At 34.7% G+C, this 19778-nt stretch overlaps 3 protein-coding genes across 4 annotated transcripts; 1 reads left to right on the forward strand and 2 right to left on the reverse strand.

The window, feature by feature from the left end:
- Nucleotides 1-1040: 1040 nt before the first annotated feature.
- On the reverse strand, nucleotides 1041-2018 carry LOC140865168 (cytosolic sulfotransferase 15-like). Its single transcript, XM_073269718.1, has one exon. It carries the CDS (start codon nucleotides 2016-2018, stop codon nucleotides 1041-1043), a length of 978 nt encoding a protein of 325 aa, XP_073125819.1.
- A 2114-nt stretch (nucleotides 2019-4132) lies between these two features.
- On the forward strand, nucleotides 4133-6411 carry LOC140876460 (uncharacterized). Its single transcript, XM_073280433.1, has 4 exons — nucleotides 4133-4232; nucleotides 4318-4612; nucleotides 4834-5016; nucleotides 5820-6411. Exons 1-4 carry the CDS (start codon nucleotides 4182-4184, stop codon nucleotides 6110-6112), a joined length of 822 nt encoding a protein of 273 aa, XP_073136534.1. The 5' UTR covers nucleotides 4133-4181; the 3' UTR covers nucleotides 6113-6411.
- Nucleotides 6412-9530: 3119 nt separating this feature from the next.
- Nucleotides 9531-18365, reverse strand: LOC140876101 (uncharacterized). Of its 2 annotated transcripts, none has more exons than XM_073279965.1 (12): nucleotides 18164-18365; nucleotides 15177-17960; nucleotides 14975-15082; nucleotides 14775-14875; nucleotides 14569-14659; nucleotides 14376-14486; nucleotides 14236-14301; nucleotides 12944-13003; nucleotides 11391-11948; nucleotides 10655-10774; nucleotides 10295-10414; nucleotides 9531-10110 (listed from the first exon to the last, which is right to left on the reverse strand). In XM_073279965.1, exons 2-12 carry the CDS (start codon nucleotides 17919-17921, stop codon nucleotides 10045-10047), a joined length of 4146 nt encoding a protein of 1381 aa, XP_073136066.1. In that variant the 5' UTR covers nucleotides 17922-17960; nucleotides 18164-18365; the 3' UTR covers nucleotides 9531-10044. The 2 variants fall into 2 exon arrangements, with proteins under 2 accessions (XP_073136066.1, XP_073136067.1); XM_073279966.1 differs by having other exon boundaries at nucleotides 15177-17980.
- Nucleotides 18366-19778: the final 1413 nt, after the last annotated feature.

The raw sequence follows: 19778 nt of genomic DNA on the forward strand, positions 1-19778 counted from the left end.
AAAGCTACCATCGGATGAAAGGTGAATGAAAGCCGTCTAGAGTGGACCGCCGCGGACATCAGTTTCTCAAAGGGTCGGTAATTTTATAGTTGTTCCACATTTAATAATAAAACCAACAAAAAGTGAGTTATAAACTCTTGAGACAACCCTACCCAATAGGCAAACCTTTTGGGATGGACACTTCTTGAGTTTATAACCTAACAGAGACACACAAGATAGGGAAATATTTCGAAATTTGTGCGCCCCAGCGCTCGTTGTGCCAAAGTTTCGTAAAAGCTAAATTTGATAAAATTGCACTAGATACGCGCCTAATAACCATTGCTTGAGGATAATTTTCGAAAAACAAAAATGGGTGATCAGCGCCCCCAACGTTCGTCGTTGTGCAAATTTTGGAAACTTTTTATTCCATGTTTTAAAAGGCAGCTAACTAGGTCAATTTATAATGCACTGTTAAGAAAATTTGTCACGTTTCGAGACCGAGTCGTATAGACACAGACGTTTAACAATCACACAATCGTATAACAAGAAGTCCTTGTAGCATAGATCCAAAACCAATCTATTAAATAACAAAATGATTGTCTTTTACAACGTAAACAGAATTGATGGAGCATACATAAATAAACAAAATAACAACTTCGTAGATAGTAGTCGATCGTATTGTTGGAACAGTTCATGGAGGACGCTGTGGAATGTTTATAAGGGTCATTCATATTTTTGTGGACATGACGATCTAGCAATTGAAACCCAAAGAAATATCACATCTGATTACCTTTCCAAAGATAAATCGGAGTAAGCAAACTAAATTGTACCACCAAAACATACATAATAAATTAAAGTTGAACAATATATATATATATATATATATATATTATTAATTATACAATCCAAGCATACAAATTAAGCATAAGATAAAAGAAGGTAAAACACTTCAAACCAAGCTGAAATAGACAACTCACCAAATTAACAAGCATCATGCACGCACTCACAAATCATGAAATCACATAGAATATATATCATAGAATTACATGATAAAATGCAAGCTAGAACTTCAACCCAGATTCCCCAAACTTCTCTTCCACAACTTTTTCAATACTTTCAACCATAAAAGGACTTAAATAATTGGCCGAATCTCCAATTTCCCCTTTTCTAAAATAATATCTATTTTTGAATTGAGAATGTAACGAGTTGACACCAACCTTATTTACCTCCAAACCCTTAAGCTTATCAAAACTGCATAGGTTGGTTATTTCACCTACCAATCCTGCCTTTTCCTCCTCCAAAGTGAAAGGGAATCCAATGAATTCTGCTATCCTTTTCACATTATAATGTATATCTTTTTTAAGATCCTCGTACTTTAAAAACAAAACGTTTTGGGGATCCTTCAAATGGGCATTCCAGTATTCCAAAATATGTTCCCAAAAGGGTCCATGAACATGTATTCCTTCACAATAGGTTCCCAAAAATTCGTCCAAAGAAACCGGCGGGGCAGCTGCAACCATGTTCCTGAAATGCCATAGCGAAATGAATTGATCCAAAGGGTTCCTACATATGTGTATAATGCGACATTTAGACTCCGTTATTGAACGTGGAAGAGACTTATAATGCATGTGGGTCGAGAAGATTCTCGGATCGGGGATGTGATCCAAGCTAGTGTTTTCGTGAGTATCTTGATACATGCTTTCAAGAAAAGGCACTAAAACATGAGGGTTGGATGTGAGTAAAGGGCTTTCATCAAGATCAGGACAACGAAACCGATTGACGATGCTAAACGTTAATGCTTTCAACCAAGTAGTTCCGGCTTTCGGAAGGGTTGCTAATATTATATCTGTGTTACGAGCTTTGAAATATTTTTGACAACGTATATTTAGCATAAGAAGATCTGTAAGACACCAGAAACCCTTGTATTTGCATAAGGATGCCCCGTGCCAACTCGTCTTGTTTTCAAGCAGCTCTTGGACTTGAGAATATTCATCACTCTCATCATCGTAACAACATTTATCATCTTGTATGCTCTCCATTTGAAGTTAATTAATTGGCTTTTAGGGATATACATATATATATGAAAGCTCGTCTCCAAGATTCATTTATATATAGGGTTAGCTATACCTCACATGTATCACGAGTGTGACCAATGCTATCATATCTCTCAAACTTTCTGATATTGTAGATACTTAATTAATTCACCCTAAAAAGTTGCATATATATAATATATTAAGGTCGTAATTAAGATGATTCATGATAGAGCAAGTTTTATTTTCTAAACATAATATAATTTTGATTGATGGTGGCGTAAGAGCTAGGATAGAGCCAATTATATATTATTAATTATTGTCCAGCATATACACTAATTAAATTCGATAATTTAAATTAAATTATTAAAAGCTTAAGTTACGTTGTATGATTACAATGAGTAGTAAATTTTGAGTTTGTACGAATTTCTATTTTTGTAAAGTTCAAAACTGAAATAGCCATATATATAGGTATCAAAATAATGAACTAGTCAGGCTACGGGCATAAGTTTATAAATATCCTTCCCATATACGTGACTTGTAGCACTGGATAAAAACTAACACAATATTTTAGAAAATTTTCTTGATACGTGTGAGATTTGATTGGATATTATATATTTTGATTAAAAATCAGAAGAAATCTCGTTATCATTATATATATATATATATATATATATATATATATATATAATGATAACGAGATTATATATATATATATATATAATTTTGCACGTTACCTTCTTGGTTAGACGAGCCAACCGACTAAATATTTTGATTTCATTTGAATAAGTATTTCAAAAATGTTTTTTATAAAAGTTTTTTTAAAAAATGTTTTAAAAGTTGTTTTAAGAATAAATATTTGTTTGGATTACTATTTAGAAAAAAGTTTTTATAGTTAAAAGATGTTTGGATAACTATTTTAGAAAAATAATTTTAAAGTTGAAAATATTAAGAATATGTGTGGACAACTATTTTATACAAAATTTTTAATATGAATTTTTTCTCATTTTTTTATTGTTTGCGATTGAGAATTTTTTTATTTTCCTTTTTTTATACGTTTATGATCAATTTTTTTCTTTTTTTTTTTCATTTAGTGCATCATTAAATGTATAAAATTTAAAACATATAAATTTTTATTTGATGTTGAAAACAAAAATACATATTTACAATGATGTTAATAGAGAACGAACTAAAACCAAATCACCCTCTCATAGTTAACACAATCCTGTGAGACGGTCTCATCCGTGAGACGGGTCAATCTTACCCATATTTATAATAATAAGTAATATTTTTGGTATAAAATGAAATATTTTTTAATGAATAACTCATATAAGATACTCGTCTCAAAAAAACTACCATTGAGACCGTCTCATAGGAGTTTTTGTCCTCATAGTTATCCATAGAATCAATGAAAATCTAGATAGATAATATACCCATTTTACATATTATATTTAATTTTGAGGTTAAAAGCAGCAAAAAAACTCTTATTAGACGGTCTCACGGATAAATTTTGTGAGACGAATCTACTAATTGAGTCACACATAATAGTGTATTATTTTTTATGCCAAAAATATAACTTTTTTATTATAAATATGAGTTGATTTGCCCGGTCTCACGGATAAAGATCTTTGAGACCGTCTCACAAAGAGACCGACTCAAGCAGAACATGAAATCTAAATAAAAGCAACCCCAAGATATACAATCTACCATAGGTTTGGCCAGAATTGAAAAATGAAAAACTCAAATTAAAAACCCCTCAAGTATACGGCAACTCATGATTCTTAATTATTATTTTTTAAAAGAGTGAATATTTTTTCGTAAATCTCAAATTGTTGTCCAGTGTTTATTGTTTGGGCCTTGGGAGTCAATCCATTCGATTGGCTGAGATTTGGGGTTCGTGAGGAAGCAATGTGGGCTAGACTAACTCCCATTCTTATGTCCGAATGGGGCACCATACACAAAACTTTGTGGGAATCCAATCTCAATTATTAGACTTTTATAGCAAAAGAGTCCATTAAGAAATGCATAATCTGAGTCCAACCCAAATACCGGCCCAAATTCCGAACCCAAATATCACATATAAATACCTGTCTGTGGAAATTTGAATCCAAAGCCCTAAGCCCCTAATTCCCGCCATATTGGTTGAATTCTCAACTCTGAATCCGAAGCAAGATGCAGACTAAATTCATTGCCGTCCAGTGTTTTCAATGCTTCACTATGCAGGCAAGATTTTTTATCTGCTATATTTGCTTGAAATTTGTGCGTTTATGTTATATGAATTGGTTGCATTACCCCGTTCTCGCTGCAGGTGAAGCAGGCCAAAAAGAGCAGCAACAAATGGGTATGCGTCGTGTGCAACCAGAAGCAATCCGTTCGCCGTGTGTTCTCCGAAGATTATATGGCCAAAAACATCCGGCAGTTCGTCCAGAAATTCAACATGTCCCGCCAATCATCGGATCGAAAAGAATTAGCCCTCGAAGAAGGAGAGGATATCTTTGAGAAGGAGGTATTTTCCGCTATGGAAGATCAGAAGAAGAAGAGGACTGACTGGACTGAGTATGTTGAGTATGATCGGGAAGATTGCTCCAAAAGATTTGAGAAATGTGAGGGCAAAAAAGGTGTTTATATTGTTATTTTAATCAGAGTTTGAGTCCATGTGGGAATGGGGACGATCTTGGCTTAGATGCCAAGAAAATCAAATGTTTTGCTTGTAAAATGTAATCTTTGTTCCCACCCGATATACATCCAATTGCACTTATCACTTACGATCGGTGGGTCTGTTTGATAATAATTGATTATTGTATCATTTTGCTGTGATTGAAAGGTGCAGATTCTGGGGATGATACATTTGATGAGGCGAGGGTTGTAACAGAGATCCCCAAACCAGTGCTTAAAAAGCCAAAATTGAAGGATTATGCTGCTGGGATTAGGAATGGCAAAAATCTTCTGACACCAGTGTTTCCAAATAGAAGTAAAGACAAAAGGCCGAAAAATGCTCTATATGAAGGTGAATTCAATCACTAACTGGAACATTGGATGCTTTGCTCTTTCGTTGAATGATACATTAATTATGAATAACTTGTTTTTAAGAGATTTTGATCATTTATTTATTTTACTTTTTTTATCTTGAATGCATGAATTGCTGCTGTATATGGAACATTTTTTCAAACAGTGTTCAAGTCTGATTCATCTATCTTGTATTTGAGCTACCTTTTAACATTTAAAAGACCTAAAATTGGTGATTACATATTGAAAGATCAACTTGAGGATTATCGTCGGTTCAACATTGATATGTTACTACCTACAAGTATTTATGTGATAGGCCGGTTTATGAACAAGCCACCACATTCTAATCAGTTAGTTTGCACATTGAGCCCGCAAGAAATTTTAGGGAGATGCTGATATTTGAGATAGTGTGACATCTTATATACTATTTTTCACTAGGTGATGCTGATTTCCTAATGTTTGACCACATAATTTATACTATGTTTCATATGAAATATCGTTCTTGGTTGAGTAGGACCTTCTGTTGCCATTGAAATTTGGAATTCGTTGATGTTTTTGCTGCTTGTTTGGAGCAGCATTTTATCTGAATCCAATCATGAAAGGGTTTCCTAGAGCCCCACAGTAAAAAAGCACAAAATTGAATGAAATTAATCGGAAGATGAGTATGCACCTACTCTTTCTGAAAAAGATTTCATAGTTCTATGATTACGGTCAGCAGCCTCATGGGCAATCCCAGTTCCGAAACCTAATTCCCAAGAGTGTTAAGTTTATTTGGATTGTAGATAATCAAACTAGTTTATGCAGATATGCAGCAGAGGCAAAGTATTTGTTCCGATGAGGAGGAACAAATTGTGTTACATCAAGAAACCCTAGCTTCTAAACAAAACAGCCTCATGATACAAAGTCTAGATGACAAAGACGATTTAGCAAAGAAAACTTTTGTATCAACTTCCAAGGAGAATGATTACAAAACACTATGGGAGCAAGAAAATACTTCCGACGGACAATTAAATCATACAAGAACAGCAGCAAATGGGCCAGTGTCAAAGTGGAGTAGCTACATAACTAAAGAAGATGATGCTGACTTTTCAGATTAGAGGGAGTGGAGACTCAAGCGATCAGATCTCTAGTCACTCAAGAAACCAATTAACAGAGTATAGTCAATGAAGATGAAGCCCAAATCGAATTCTTGGAGGGGCCACTTTTGCATGTTTAAGTTCCTTGATTGCTACTTTATGTCTGTTCGCTTTGTCATCAGAATATAATGCAGCTGTATATATATGACATTTTCTGGTTCCACCTGCTGCTGAATCGCGGTTCTTAAACTGTGATCATGTTTACATCTTGCTATCTGTGTACGGATTACATAGGATTTGTTAAGATCATGCTACATTGATCAAAGAATTAATATGCCGACCAAAATGATCTGATCAGCAATCTCTGTTATTTTGTACAATTCTTTTGAAACTGTGATGTTGAATAATTAAACAATTTTATTTTACAATTATTTTAATAATATTAGATTGCGTATCATATGTTGGTATTGGAAATTCTTATTATGGAGAAAGAATGATGTGCCTGTGAGGCTGCAAGATGTATTGGACCTCGGATATCTCAGATTTGTTCATATAGAAGGTTAGACAGCATTATTTTATTTTATGTTGTATTTTGACATATTATTATGATTTTTTTTAAAAGCAGTTTTGAGTTATGCAAAATTCCATTTACATAAATCTCACTATTTCTCGGGGACCATGGGAAAATTTCATATAAATCCAAAATAATAATTTTTTTGTTCAAGTTATTTTTAATATAATGAACTTTTAAGGTGAAACACAATTAAGTATGGTTTTCTGAATTTAAAAATTTTCTGACAATTATACAGTATTTTTCTCCTAGTGTGTTTGTATTGTAGAATTTTAATTTAAATTCAAACCGATAATTTTAATTCGGTTCGAATCCAAGCATAACCATAATTAGGGATGTAAACGAATCGAATGGTTCGCGAGCTATTCGGAGCTCGACTCGGTAGAAAGCTCGTTCGAGCTCGTTCAGTGAGCTTATCGAGCCGAGCTCGAGCTTGATTTTGAGCTCGACAATTTTCACGAGCCGAACTTGAGCTTAAGGATGTTCGGCTCGTGAGCTCGTGAACATGTTTGTCAATAGGCTCGAGAGCCCGAGCTCGAGCTCGGCTCGTTTAGGAGGCTTGCTAGTATGGGCTCGAGCTCGGCTCGTTTAGGAGGCTCGCGAGCTCCAGCTTGGGCTTGGCTCGTTTCGGAGGCTCACGAATATGTTCATTTAATTTATGTGACTTTATCTAGTTTGAGCTTGAGTGGACAAATAAAAAATATTAATTTAATGCAAATGACATGATTAGAACATAATACTTTGTTGAAATAAAGATGAATTTACAATATATAAGATGTAGCCACAATTTGTATTTTTTATTTTAACTTTAAAATTATTGTATTAAAATTCTCTTAAAAACACAATAAATAAAATATTTATATGTGCAATATTACTAATGAATGGCAATTCAATCAATATATTTTTAAAGAACTGAAATAACAATTTTATTTAAAATGTCTTACAAAAATTAGAACTATATGTGATAGATGAATGATATTAAAACATTTTAGTTAAAAGAAGTTGTGAACTTATCTAAATTAAATTTATTGAGTTAAAACTTGTTAACTCAATATATGTATATATGCACAACATTTTAATAAATTTATAAAATATTTCATATACGGGCAGATCGTATTACAAGTAATGCTTATATCTCATTATAAAAAATAATAGTGTAGTGGTTTTTTTAAAACATTTTAAAATAAATATACATTTTTTTTAAATCTAAAAATATATATATTATAATAATTAAGCCACACAATAAAATTTTAAATACTTGTGAAATAAGCATTGACTGTGTTGATTTTCTTCAAAAGTAAGTGCTCGAAACTTGGGTTTAGGATTTTTAGTTGGGAGCCTCAGATTTTATTTGAAAGATATAAAGAATAACGAATCTTGAATTTTTAGTTTATTAATTATTTGATCGTATGGTAAAATTTTTTGAATGATGAATACAATTGTGTACTATATAGCATAGGATAGTGCACATTGAACTTGTACAGATTGAAAGCAGTCGAATGATTGTGGTTGAAATTTGCATATAGAATTTGATCTATTATAAATTTGGAGATTTCAAGATATATCATGACTTGAACAGTTAATAATGATGTTGTAAATTCATAAAGATCGAAAACTTTAATAAATGAAATTGGTGAATTTTTTGAATTGGGTTGTGTTGGAGGTTGAAGTTTTAGATCATGGTAAGATTATAAATCAAGATATAGTCAATTTGATCGAAAATTATAATTAAAAAACAAATCAAACTCGAGCTCTGTTATGTCTGACGAGCCAGAAAACGAGCATGAAAGCAAGCTTGCTAACTAGCCTGCTTAACGAGCTCACTTAACGAGTCTGAGCTTCCTTAACGAGTCTGCTAACAAACCTTGCTTAACGAGCCCGAAAACGAGCTCACTAACGAGCCTGAAAATAAGCTCTCTAACGAGTCTGCTTAACGAGCTGAACTCGATTCAGGCTCGTTTAAAATGATAAACGAGCCGAGCCCGAGCTTTTATATATACTAAACAAGCCGAGACCGAGCCTTACGATAAAAACTCGGATCGAGTTCGAGCCCTTATTTTTGTCAAACGAGCCAAGTTCGAGATTGATACTGTTCGGCTCGACTCATTTACATTCGTGGTCCATAATTTTCAAATTTGGATGGAAGTATTTGAATTAAGAATATTTCAAATTATACCATTTGAAATCCATCAGCTAGATCGAGGAGTGAATACGATGTTCAAGTTTAAAATACAAAATATTTAGACAACAAAAAGATTTCAAATCTTTCCATTTTAATTGTTTGACAAAGAGATAAAATAAATTTGATATACGAATTTGAAATCGAATCCCCTCGTTATCTAACATTTAGGTTACGAAACTGATTTCAAATCCTTAAAAGCTAAATGGACAAAATAGATTTCAAAATTTAAATAGAATCCTCTCAAATTCTTCTGTTATATAACACATTTGATTTAGAACACATTTAGACATTGATTTCAAACTCACCCAAAGTAGACATCCTTTGAAATCTATTATCAAATTAAATTTCTTTATTTAAATACATCCACCCAAAGACCCAAGGAATCTCTTGAAATTCAGTTTGAAACAGTTGTTGACTCTATTCGGATACAGAAGTTATAAATTTTCTTTTTTATTTTATAAAAAAAGTTCGATTTTTAAAATGTTATTATTATTAAGAAAAACAGAAACTTTCGACGTTTTTGATGAATGTTGAAAAATATTTTGTTTTTATTTTGAAATATCATTGAAAGAAACATTCTATTACCTAAGTACCAAACGCTGCAATTTTAAACAGAATAGTTTTTAAAAAATAATAATAATAATGATATATTAACTTCTCCAACCAAACGGGGGAGCTCCAAGCATATTAATCAGCCTCCGGCTACCGACATAACATAGTAGTTGATTTCTCGTCACTCATTTCCTCATTCAAGGCACATCGAACGTGCATAACAAAATTTAAAAAAAAAATTATAAATACCATAGTGAAAAGGAACCACCATTCACCAAACTTACAATGGCAGAATCAAAATTTTGAGGATAGTTAAAAAAGAACACGCAAATGGCAAGTTATCAAGTGTAGTGTAGCTTCCCAACCAATTTGGCTCTCTCATACCATTGACCTTATCAGCAAAACTGAAGCACAAAAAAACCCGGGCACAGGCAATACCGGCACGGACTTCCGCCACCTCCACGGGTACTTGAATGGTTCAAAGTCGCTTGAAAAAGTAAAACTCGGTAGTTTGAAGAATTATTCTACCCTGGATTTGTGTAGTCCTCAGTTTTTCTTCATGAGATACAAAATCCTCAGATCACGGTTAAGTGACAAGGAGCGACACGCCCACATGCAGTTTCTTTCCAATGGGTACGAGTAAAAAACTCATGGTATCTTGAAAAGTTTTTTCAATTTGAATAGTAACCTTTTCTCCTCGACGGATAAGTCTTCCTGTGCGTTTTAAATTGACGAACAAAAGAAGTGTTATGATTTAAACTTTCAGCTACAAACACAAGCAAGGTTTTCAAAATAAGAGGATAAGCCTGATTCTCCGAGGAACTTGTACTCGCCAGCTAAACAAGTGGTGTATGGAGCAAAAAGTGAAAATGTGCATTAAAATTCCGTGAATACTAACCGCATAATGTTCTTTCAGCGCATCAAGGGAGTTTCTTGAGATTTTGCTCACAAGCTCATCTTCAATCTCAAAATGCCGGCCAAACATCTTCTGCTGCTCCTCGGAGTTACTGCCGATTATCTGCAAAAATAAACTGTCCCTTCAACACAAAGTATGATGAAAAAAACTCAAAATACGTGAGTCACGTTCCATATCATATAAAGGTATGCAGTGTTGAACGTCTTAAAAAGCATCAAATACATTAATTCAATGCTTCAGTTGCACAATCAATTTGAATGTCATAATATTCGAACAGAAAGAAAGAACCATATATCAAGGTCCCCAGAAAAACAAATGTAGCAGCAAATGAAAACATCAAACCTTAATGGCCACCTTCTGGCCTTTCTTGGCATAATCAACAGGCTTGTGATCTTTCTCAATTGAAGATATACGACCAATATCAATAAACTCCCTTTGAGGAACACATACTGGAGTTCCAATCTGTATAAATTCAATTCAAGACAAACTTTGATCTCAACAAATAAAGAGAAAAAAAAAAGTACAACAAACAAATCTATCAAGATAAACACAAATATTAATAAAGTAGACACATCTAAAGAGATGCTTCCCACCACCCTCCCTCGTAAATGTATAGCTAGCTTGTTAGATTTGCATTTTAATGAGATGGTTTTGTATCAAAAATGAATGTGCTTTGACCATAGAAATTATGTGGTAGGCCGTAAATGGAAAACTTGAATGAAAAATCAGTTGCTAGTTTTTCTACTACACTGTGACTCTCCAGATCATTCTTCATTCACAATGGAAAACCACCATCATGAAAATCAAATTATTATCAACTTTGTATCATGACCACATCAATCACATGTGCCTGGGTTGATTCCAGCAAGAGCATTTACTTAATTTCAAACAGAGCATAGGACACGAGATCCAATGTAGCAAATTCTACAAGTTTGTATTGTAAGGGCATGTATGATGATGAGGCGGAGGCGGGGGCGGGGGCGGGGGCGGATGCGGATGCGGGGCGGGGCGTGGGCGGCACACACACACACGCATATATTATAGATGCTTGAAATAAGGGGGTAGTTCGATGATCTACCTTCGCAATGCCTTCAAGGACATCAACCCCCAAGACAATGGGATCCTTCTTATTGAACACACAGTTGGGCATAATCTTGAGAACACAGGGAAAAACTGCTTCTTCAGAAGCTTCTTTCTTCTTTTCCTCCTTAAGATTATCTATATAGGCCTTAAATTGATCAAATAAGTGGTATATAATGTCAGCAATGAATATTTTCACACCAAGTTCATCAGCCAGTTCCCGAGCTTCTGGTGTCACTTTAACATCAAAGGCCAGTATAGTCGCATACTCTTTTTTCTTCTCCAGCATAACACTAGCCTTCATCACATCTTTTTTGTGTACCGGGCCTATGCTTATGCCACTGACAGGTATGTTGACAACGGGAGTCTTCAAGAACTCCAATAATGCTTCTAATGACCCAAGAGTAGATGCTTGAACATAAACTCCCTCACCACTTTTATCAATCCTACTCATCAACGACTTCATATCCCCCATAGCTTGCTCTTTGATGTTATCCAAGTCATCATCCGGCCCCACAACATAGAGACTTGAGCCTGCAATGGCATGCTCAAGGCCCTACAAGACAAAACAAGCAAAAGAGTCAGAAATTATCAGCAGCAGTCCAACTTAAACACGTGAACATGCACAATTGCTAATTGAGTGCGGAATTATCAGCACTTCAAAAACATATTAGAATATCTAATTTCACCATCAATAACATTACTAAACAAATCAGCATTTCAAAAATAATCTAAGAACATACTAATTCCGCACATAAATTACGTAGTCAAATAATTTCAGCACTTAATCCCGACAAATCACGAACTGCAAAATCCCAGCACACTTAAAAAGAATTAGGCAAATTACAATCAAATTTAAGAACTTAAAATTCCACTCTCAACCATATAAATTTACAAACTTCAAGAACTTCAGAGCTGTGTATCAGAATTTTTTAGGCGTCTTATTTATTTCAGCAACAAGTAGAAGAATGAATAATTAAAAAACCGGCGAAGTATGGTAAGCATACAGATAAAGGGATAGAAAGGAGGAGAAAAAACAGGATACTGAGTTAGAATAAGGTTGGGAATGAATCCACAAAGGTGAAATTTTTTGGCATCTCGTATCTGTTTATGAGGCATATATTGAGGTAACCGTATGGAAGGTTTATGGCTAGCCATAAAATAGACATAAAGATGTCAGCATTGCACACTGATGCATTAAGAACCTGGGTGCATACTTTGCATGCCTTGAGAACCAGGTTTGTTTGTTTGTTTGCTGGGTCAGCTTTTCAGATTACCAAGTAAACAAAATGAGGGGTGGCTATTAAGCCAGCAGACTCAGCGCGCAATAGAAGTGATTCAATGAAGATGATATGGAGTCCCAAAAATGAAGTCCATAAATTAAAAGTTCAAATCAGTTTCCAAAGAGTACAACCAGAATGACTTCTTAAATAAACAATTCTAGGTCATGTCAATGTCTTTATTTGTACCCAAAAGAACATATCAGCAAACCATGCCGTTTTTCTACTTATCACTGATAATTATGATCGTTGCAACTTTTGACCGATTTACCTGTGCAGTGATCTTTATACCCTGGGCAGCCTTGATTTCTCTATGATGTAAATAAGTTCCCTGGATTTAAATAATGACAAAACTGTGAGATTTCAGCCAATATATCGAATCTAATCTTCATGAAATTTAATATATGGAAACAATCACTTTTGGATCTATGTTTCGATCACAGCCTGTTGACAACATAAAAAAGATCAAAGACAAAGGCTTCAATCCCCAAATCAAAAAATTGATCCTACAGCATCAAAATGGTAACACAGTAACAGTATTAGAAAATTATCTTCCACAAACTTCCAAAAAATTCTTGTTCTAACACTCAATATGAAAATCGCTTGAACTCCCTTTCACATACACCACTAAATTCTATAATAATAAGAACATGAGAGAATTAATGATAAATAAAAAAGAGATATGCATAAAATGCTGGAAATTCATATAATCTCGTCAGCATACTTCAGACAAAAGGAAAACACCTACATTTCACAATCTAAACACTAATGATTTGTAGCGGCTGTGCTCACTGCTAATACACCACACAAAATTCTTCGATTCACACAAGCAGTCATCACCAAAACTAAGTCACTAGTGGTAACGACCATCACAAAACAGGATTAAAACCGAGGTAATTACTGAATAGAGATGGTTTGTGGAACTTCACCCTCCATCAAAAAAATTTTTTATGCACCACCTATATTATTCAACTAAACTACATGGTTATACAGAAAATTGGACATTTGAACCCCGTTCCACATGGATAACATAAAGATGATTAGAGAAAAACCTTTAACCTCTAAATAATATCATTTGTGTTTTCATTCAATTTTAATTCCAATTCATATCATGAATATGCTTATCAACCTCGGAGCAAGTGATATTCTTTATGTTCCAAGGTTTTAAATTTCAAGCAAGATATATATCTAACACCCCAAATCCGAGCCTATATTACCATTCATATTTGGTTACCCGAAGCTTGTGTATCCCATCACTTATTGCCAAGGCCAAACTATCAATTATTCTATTAGTGGTCTACAAGAATGAAGGATGACCAAAAAAACTCCAGAGCATACCTTGTCAACAAAATCCAGGCACCTCACGTAAAATTAGTGATATCTCATAATTACTAATAAAAGTCTGGAGGACCAAGTGGATTCACATCTAATTTCAATTGTACGTATATTTGCTATGTCTACGAAAATTGCAGGTGGAAGAGAATTTGCTTTGGAGGAAGAAAGTAGTTTAAAATAAATTACTACTGCCAGTTAAAAAACACTATATAATCAAGAAATTTTCACCTTGACTCGGAGCTCCTTCATCGGGTGGGGTGTCAATAACGCTCTAATCGAAGTAACAATAGGCCCCTAAAAGTATAGTGAGTGAGCATGAATTTTCTGACAAAGGATCCAAAAACAGAAATAAACCTTGAAATTCATACCTGTAAGCCACAAAGAACAATTTGGTCCCCTTCATGAAGTACACCATTTACCAACACCACATCAATTGTTGTTCCATGCCCTTCAATTACCTTAACCTCCAAAACAGTACACTGCCACAGAGAAGGATGTATACAACTTTGCCTCACAATCGGACAACATTTCTCACAATCAGGGAAATTAAAGGAAACAAACCTGCACTTCATCGCTAAATGTCAACCTTTCAACCATTGTCTTCTGGGTCCATTGAACCAGTAGTAACAATAAGTCAGGTATGCCTTCACCACTATTGTAGCCAGAATCATAAACATGATAAGGTTATATTGACAGTTTTACTAGAAAGACAGCTGAAAATACTAAACCAGCTAAGAAAACTAATAAACTTCTCAGGAAACAGAAACCTTATAGCACTAGTGGGTACAATGCTGAAAGTTTCTCCCATTTCTTTGTTTTTGTAATATAACTCTGTGTTAAGCCCTTGCTCTTTTAACTGTGTGATAACCTAAACAGAAAAAAAAAAAAAAGAAAAAAGAAAAAAAAAATGCCTATCAGCCAAAGCCATTCTGAAAAAAATAAGCTAAACATAAGAGATCAAGATGACCTGAGTGAGCCTCGTATTAAACTCAATTTGAACATCTCTTGATTGTTGCTTCATTGCCTTCACAATTGGCGCATTGGGACATTTTTGCCAACCATATAACCTGTCCACCTGCAAGGACATGAGGAGAAGGAATCATGGAAATAAAAAACCACCAAATATTGATATGGAAAACTTGCAAGGGAAAGGTTACAATGCCACTCACTTTATTCAAGGCGACGATGAATTCAGTATTTCTCGACTTCAGAAGACCAAGAGATTCAATGGTCTGAGGTTCCAAGCCATGCATTATGTCAACCACCAAAATTGCAATATCACATAATCCTGATCCTCGAGATCGTAAATTAGTAAAAGATTCATGTCCCGGAGTATCAATAACTAACAAACCAGGGACATTAAGCTTCGCATCAGCTTTCAGTTCCCTGGTTCTCTCACGGATATTGGCAGCAGGGAAATAGGTCGCACCAATTTGCTGAGTAATCCCACCAGCCTCGCCCTCTTGGACATTAGTACCTCTTATGCAATCTAGCAATTTTGTTTTGCCAGTATCAACATGGCCCATAATACAGCATATTGGTGAGCGAAGATCTTGTCCGCTCTGTACAGGGCCATCATCCGATTTTGGTGTTTCCTTTTTAACAATAACTTTTTTGATCTTGTCAGAACTAGCAGCAACTTTGTTGTTGATTTTGTCTGCATCCACAGCCTCCGGATCCTTCCCAGTAACTTCCACATTATTGGATCTAAGTGGCGTGGTCGAGGCAATTTTCTCCGACAATCCAACTGACTTGGTTGCAACAGAAGGCAGCTCAACATCCTGTGCCGCAATCCTTGCACTCTTTATCTCCTTCTTTACCAAAGGCTGAGGCTCTGAGTCAACTTCTTCGTCAGCAAATGCACTTTTACCTGACAACTTAAGATCCGCATCGTCCCAACTTTTAGCATCCCACTCAGCATCGTCGTCGTCGTCGTCTTCTTCTTCTATTTCTTCTTCCTCTTCCATTCCATTTTCTTCAAATACATCAGTAGCCTCTACATTATCCTTTGCACTCAATACTTCAGCTTCCTCAATGTTATCCGCTTCAGCAGAATCAACCTCGGATGCAATTTCTTGCTGGAACCCCCTTGTGTCCATGCTCTCAGCCTCTGCAGGGGCTGCTCCATTAGATTGTGGCAGTGTCTTTGATTTTTTCTTCTGATAGAGGGGTCGCTTGGCTGGTGCTCCAGTATTATCACCAGGTAACTGCAAGCCCCCAGCATTGGCAAGTATTTGCTTCCTCATTGCTTCCAATCTACGAGCTTCTTCCTTTTGTTTTCCAGTTAAAAGCTTACCTTCTAATTTTTTCTTTAGAAGTTTCTCTTTTTCCCTTTCCTTTTTTATGCGCTTTTTCTCTTCAGCTAACCGTTCCAATTCTTCTAATCGGAGTCTTTCCTCTTCTTCTTTCCTTATTCGCTCCTCTTCTTCCCGTTTTTTCTGCTCTTCTGCTTCCTTGATTCTAGCAAGTTTCTCTTGCATCTCCCGGACATGCTTCGGAACTTTCTTGTCAGTTATTTTACTTTTCATATCAATTTTAGTTTCTTCCTGCTTTTCTTCAGTTGCAATTGAAGCTGCAGCTGCCTTCTTCTCCTTTTCCTTTTCTTTCTTCTTCTTCTTTTTCTTCGAAGTTGCTGACTCCATAGGTTCTTCTTCTTCAGCTTCTTTATCCCCAGCAACCTCTTCTAGTTGGGACTGGTTCTGCACCTTCTCCACTGGTGGAGGTGCAATAGGAGCTGAAGCAGGAGTTGGAACAGTTTTTGACACTAAAGGTGCCTCAGCAAGTTCAGCTAAAATCTTGTCAAGGTCTTCTTCTTCTTGAATAGCTTTCCCACCCTTTTTCTTCTTCTTTTTGTTTTTTGAAGTTTCTGACACATCTTCGTTTAACTGCTTTTGATTTTTCAAATCATCAGATTCTTTACTGAATGCATCTGCAGTAGGTTGATTGGGTTCCAGGGCCTCAGAGTAAGCATCCCCGTTTCCATTCTCATTTGCGCTATTGACACTGTTACTCTTCTTCTTAGACGACTTTTTCTTACCTGAGAATTTAATCGCCAATACATCTTCCTCTTGATCATCATCGGCACCTCGTACCAGATGATCCCCTAGTTCCGAAACTGATGTATCTTCATTTTCATCGTCAAGCACTGCTGCAGTAAATGAATTTCCAGAAGACTTCTTTGCACCCTTCGATGACTTTTTCTTCTTCTTACCTGCAAAACTAATTCCTATGTCATCCTCGTCATCCTCTTTAAAAGTCAAATCTTCGATCTCATCCTCCCCATCAAGCACATCATAACCAGCCGCAGAAGAGACATTGCCACCGCTCTTCTGACTCTTTGAAGGCTTCTTCTTCCCAGGTAAAGAAATCAAGGCCCCATCATCATTAATCAAGGCCTGTTCTTCATCCTCGTCACTAACAGCATCAAATACCGATGACCTAAACCCACTTCCACCACCACCCCTTTTAGTATTTGATGGCTTCTTTTTCCCAGTAAATACGGTAACATCCTCACTGTAATCTTCATCATTTTTTGATTCAGCATCGCCCTCGTCCTCATCTTCTCCTAGTAACCCAAAATTTGAATTGCTAAATATGCTATTACTTCCGTTCTTCTTACCTTTGGTCTTCTTCTTACCAGCAAATTTCACCTCATCCTCTTCATCAACTTTATCATCCTGCACTTCCTCATCCTCGTCCTTTGAATCCCTTTTATTCGAACCACCCTTTTTCCCCTTCTTTCTATTACCTGCAGGCGCCACTTTCTCTTCTGGAACGGCAGCCTCCTCGGATAATTCAGTCCCAACTGAGTACTCGTCATCGTCAATCACAAATGCCTTCTTCTTCGACTTACCAGCGCCACCTCCGATGGCACTGCTCTCCTCGTCACGAGCTGTTGGCTTCTTTCTCACCATCGGTACTTTTCGTGTGGAATCTACTGATAAATTTATTATCTGCCCAATCCACCGAAATTCTTACAAAATTAACCAGAGCATCAAATCAACAAACAGAAGAAAATTGATTGCAGCAAAAATTAACAAAAACCACACTAACACTCATCGTCTCACGGAAATAAATCAAATCAAATCAAATCATAGTAAATGTATATTGTACGCCAAAAAAAATAAATAAATAAATCGATTCTATAATTTAATACCTATTCCAACAAGAATCAAAACGCTTGCACGGATTGCGGCCGGGAAATATATATGAAGCGCAGATTCAGAGGAGGGGAAAAGAGAGATTTTGGGTGGGGAACTGAAGTTGTACAAGTCTTTAAGCGTGGAGAATGATACGAGGATCTTAGGGTTGAGAAACTTGTGAGATTGGCGATGGAACTTGAATTGAGTCGGTCGGGTTATCATGCACCCGGGCTATATATAGAATCGGGTAATTTTCTAAAAATAATCAATTATGAATTTTTTTTCAACAAATTTATTGTGAAAAAATTTATTATAAATTATTCTTAAAAATACACACTATCTTAAATTTTGTAAAATGACGTTCAATTTTTATTTTTAAAAACTCTGAAAAAAAAATTTTCTATTCAAAATGTCAATAGATTTTTAATAACTCCATTGAATTCTTTGACATACAAAATACTCAAGATACAACTATAATTTTGTAAGCAAAATATTTTGGCTTAATCCAAGGATTTGGATTGACGTTTAAAATTATAACCCACATAATTTATCATTTTCTCCCACCTCTTATCCCCTCGAGTCTTCAAGATGTATCTCCATATATATAATATTAAATTATCTTTTTTCATCTTCATATATTTTTCGTTGTATTTTTTAAATAATAATTCACTTATTTTATAATAGTTTGCAATCAAAATAAAGAAATATCTCGTACGAAAATTTAGAATCTTGAAATTGATTTTGTGATTTTTAATATATGATTTATATCAATTATTGTAATATTTAATTCAAAAAATTATAACATGATTCAATTCTTAAATATTTGAATAGTCGCAAAAAAAAATAAAGAATGAAATTATAAAATAATTTATTTAATTCGTTTTTTATTAAAAAAAATTAATTATATTTATTTATGCCTTCTAAACATACAATATTTGTGACAAGTTTAAAATTATTGTGATTTTTATATAACATTATTACACTAGATATAAGAAAATCATAAAATTTGGTTGTCCGATGAAAGTAATAATAATTTTTAATAAATAAAATTTAAATTCTGTACGTATTAAATATTTGAATAAAAATTATTTTTATTTTCTTATAGTCTTTTCAATTAGTCTATAAAGCTTTTATAAAAAAAATTAGGCTATAAAGTATCATATTTTTATTAAAAATGGGCAATTCCTGGTTTAGTCTCATATGTTTGATTGCTTTTCTGGTTCGATCTCAAATGTTTTGATGTTCTCAGTTTAGTCCTAAACGTTTCAAAAATTAGTTCGAGTTGATCTTTTCGTCAATTTAATTGTTAAAATTAACGGAGAGAAGACCCGATTCAGTCAGTATTAGATGATTGACTCCTTTTTCGATTTGGTCCCAATGTTTCAAAGTTTTCGATTTCGTCCTCAATGTTTGTAAATTTTGACCAAGTTGACCTCAAAGACCGGTTGTATTTCGGTCTTGCCTGTGTCTGGCCAAGCCCAAGGGCCATGCAGATAACTCAATTAAAAATAGATAAATTTATCAACATCAACGGTTTCAAACATTTATTTAATTTATTATTCATTTTCCATAAAATCAAATCCCTAATTGAAATTTCGAAAACTTAATTCTAAACAATTTCAATGGAAG

This window comes from Henckelia pumila, chromosome 1 (genome assembly GCF_033568475.1).
Source record: "Henckelia pumila isolate YLH828 chromosome 1, ASM3356847v2, whole genome shotgun sequence".
NCBI classification, from domain to species: Eukaryota; Viridiplantae; Streptophyta; class Magnoliopsida; order Lamiales; family Gesneriaceae; genus Henckelia; species Henckelia pumila.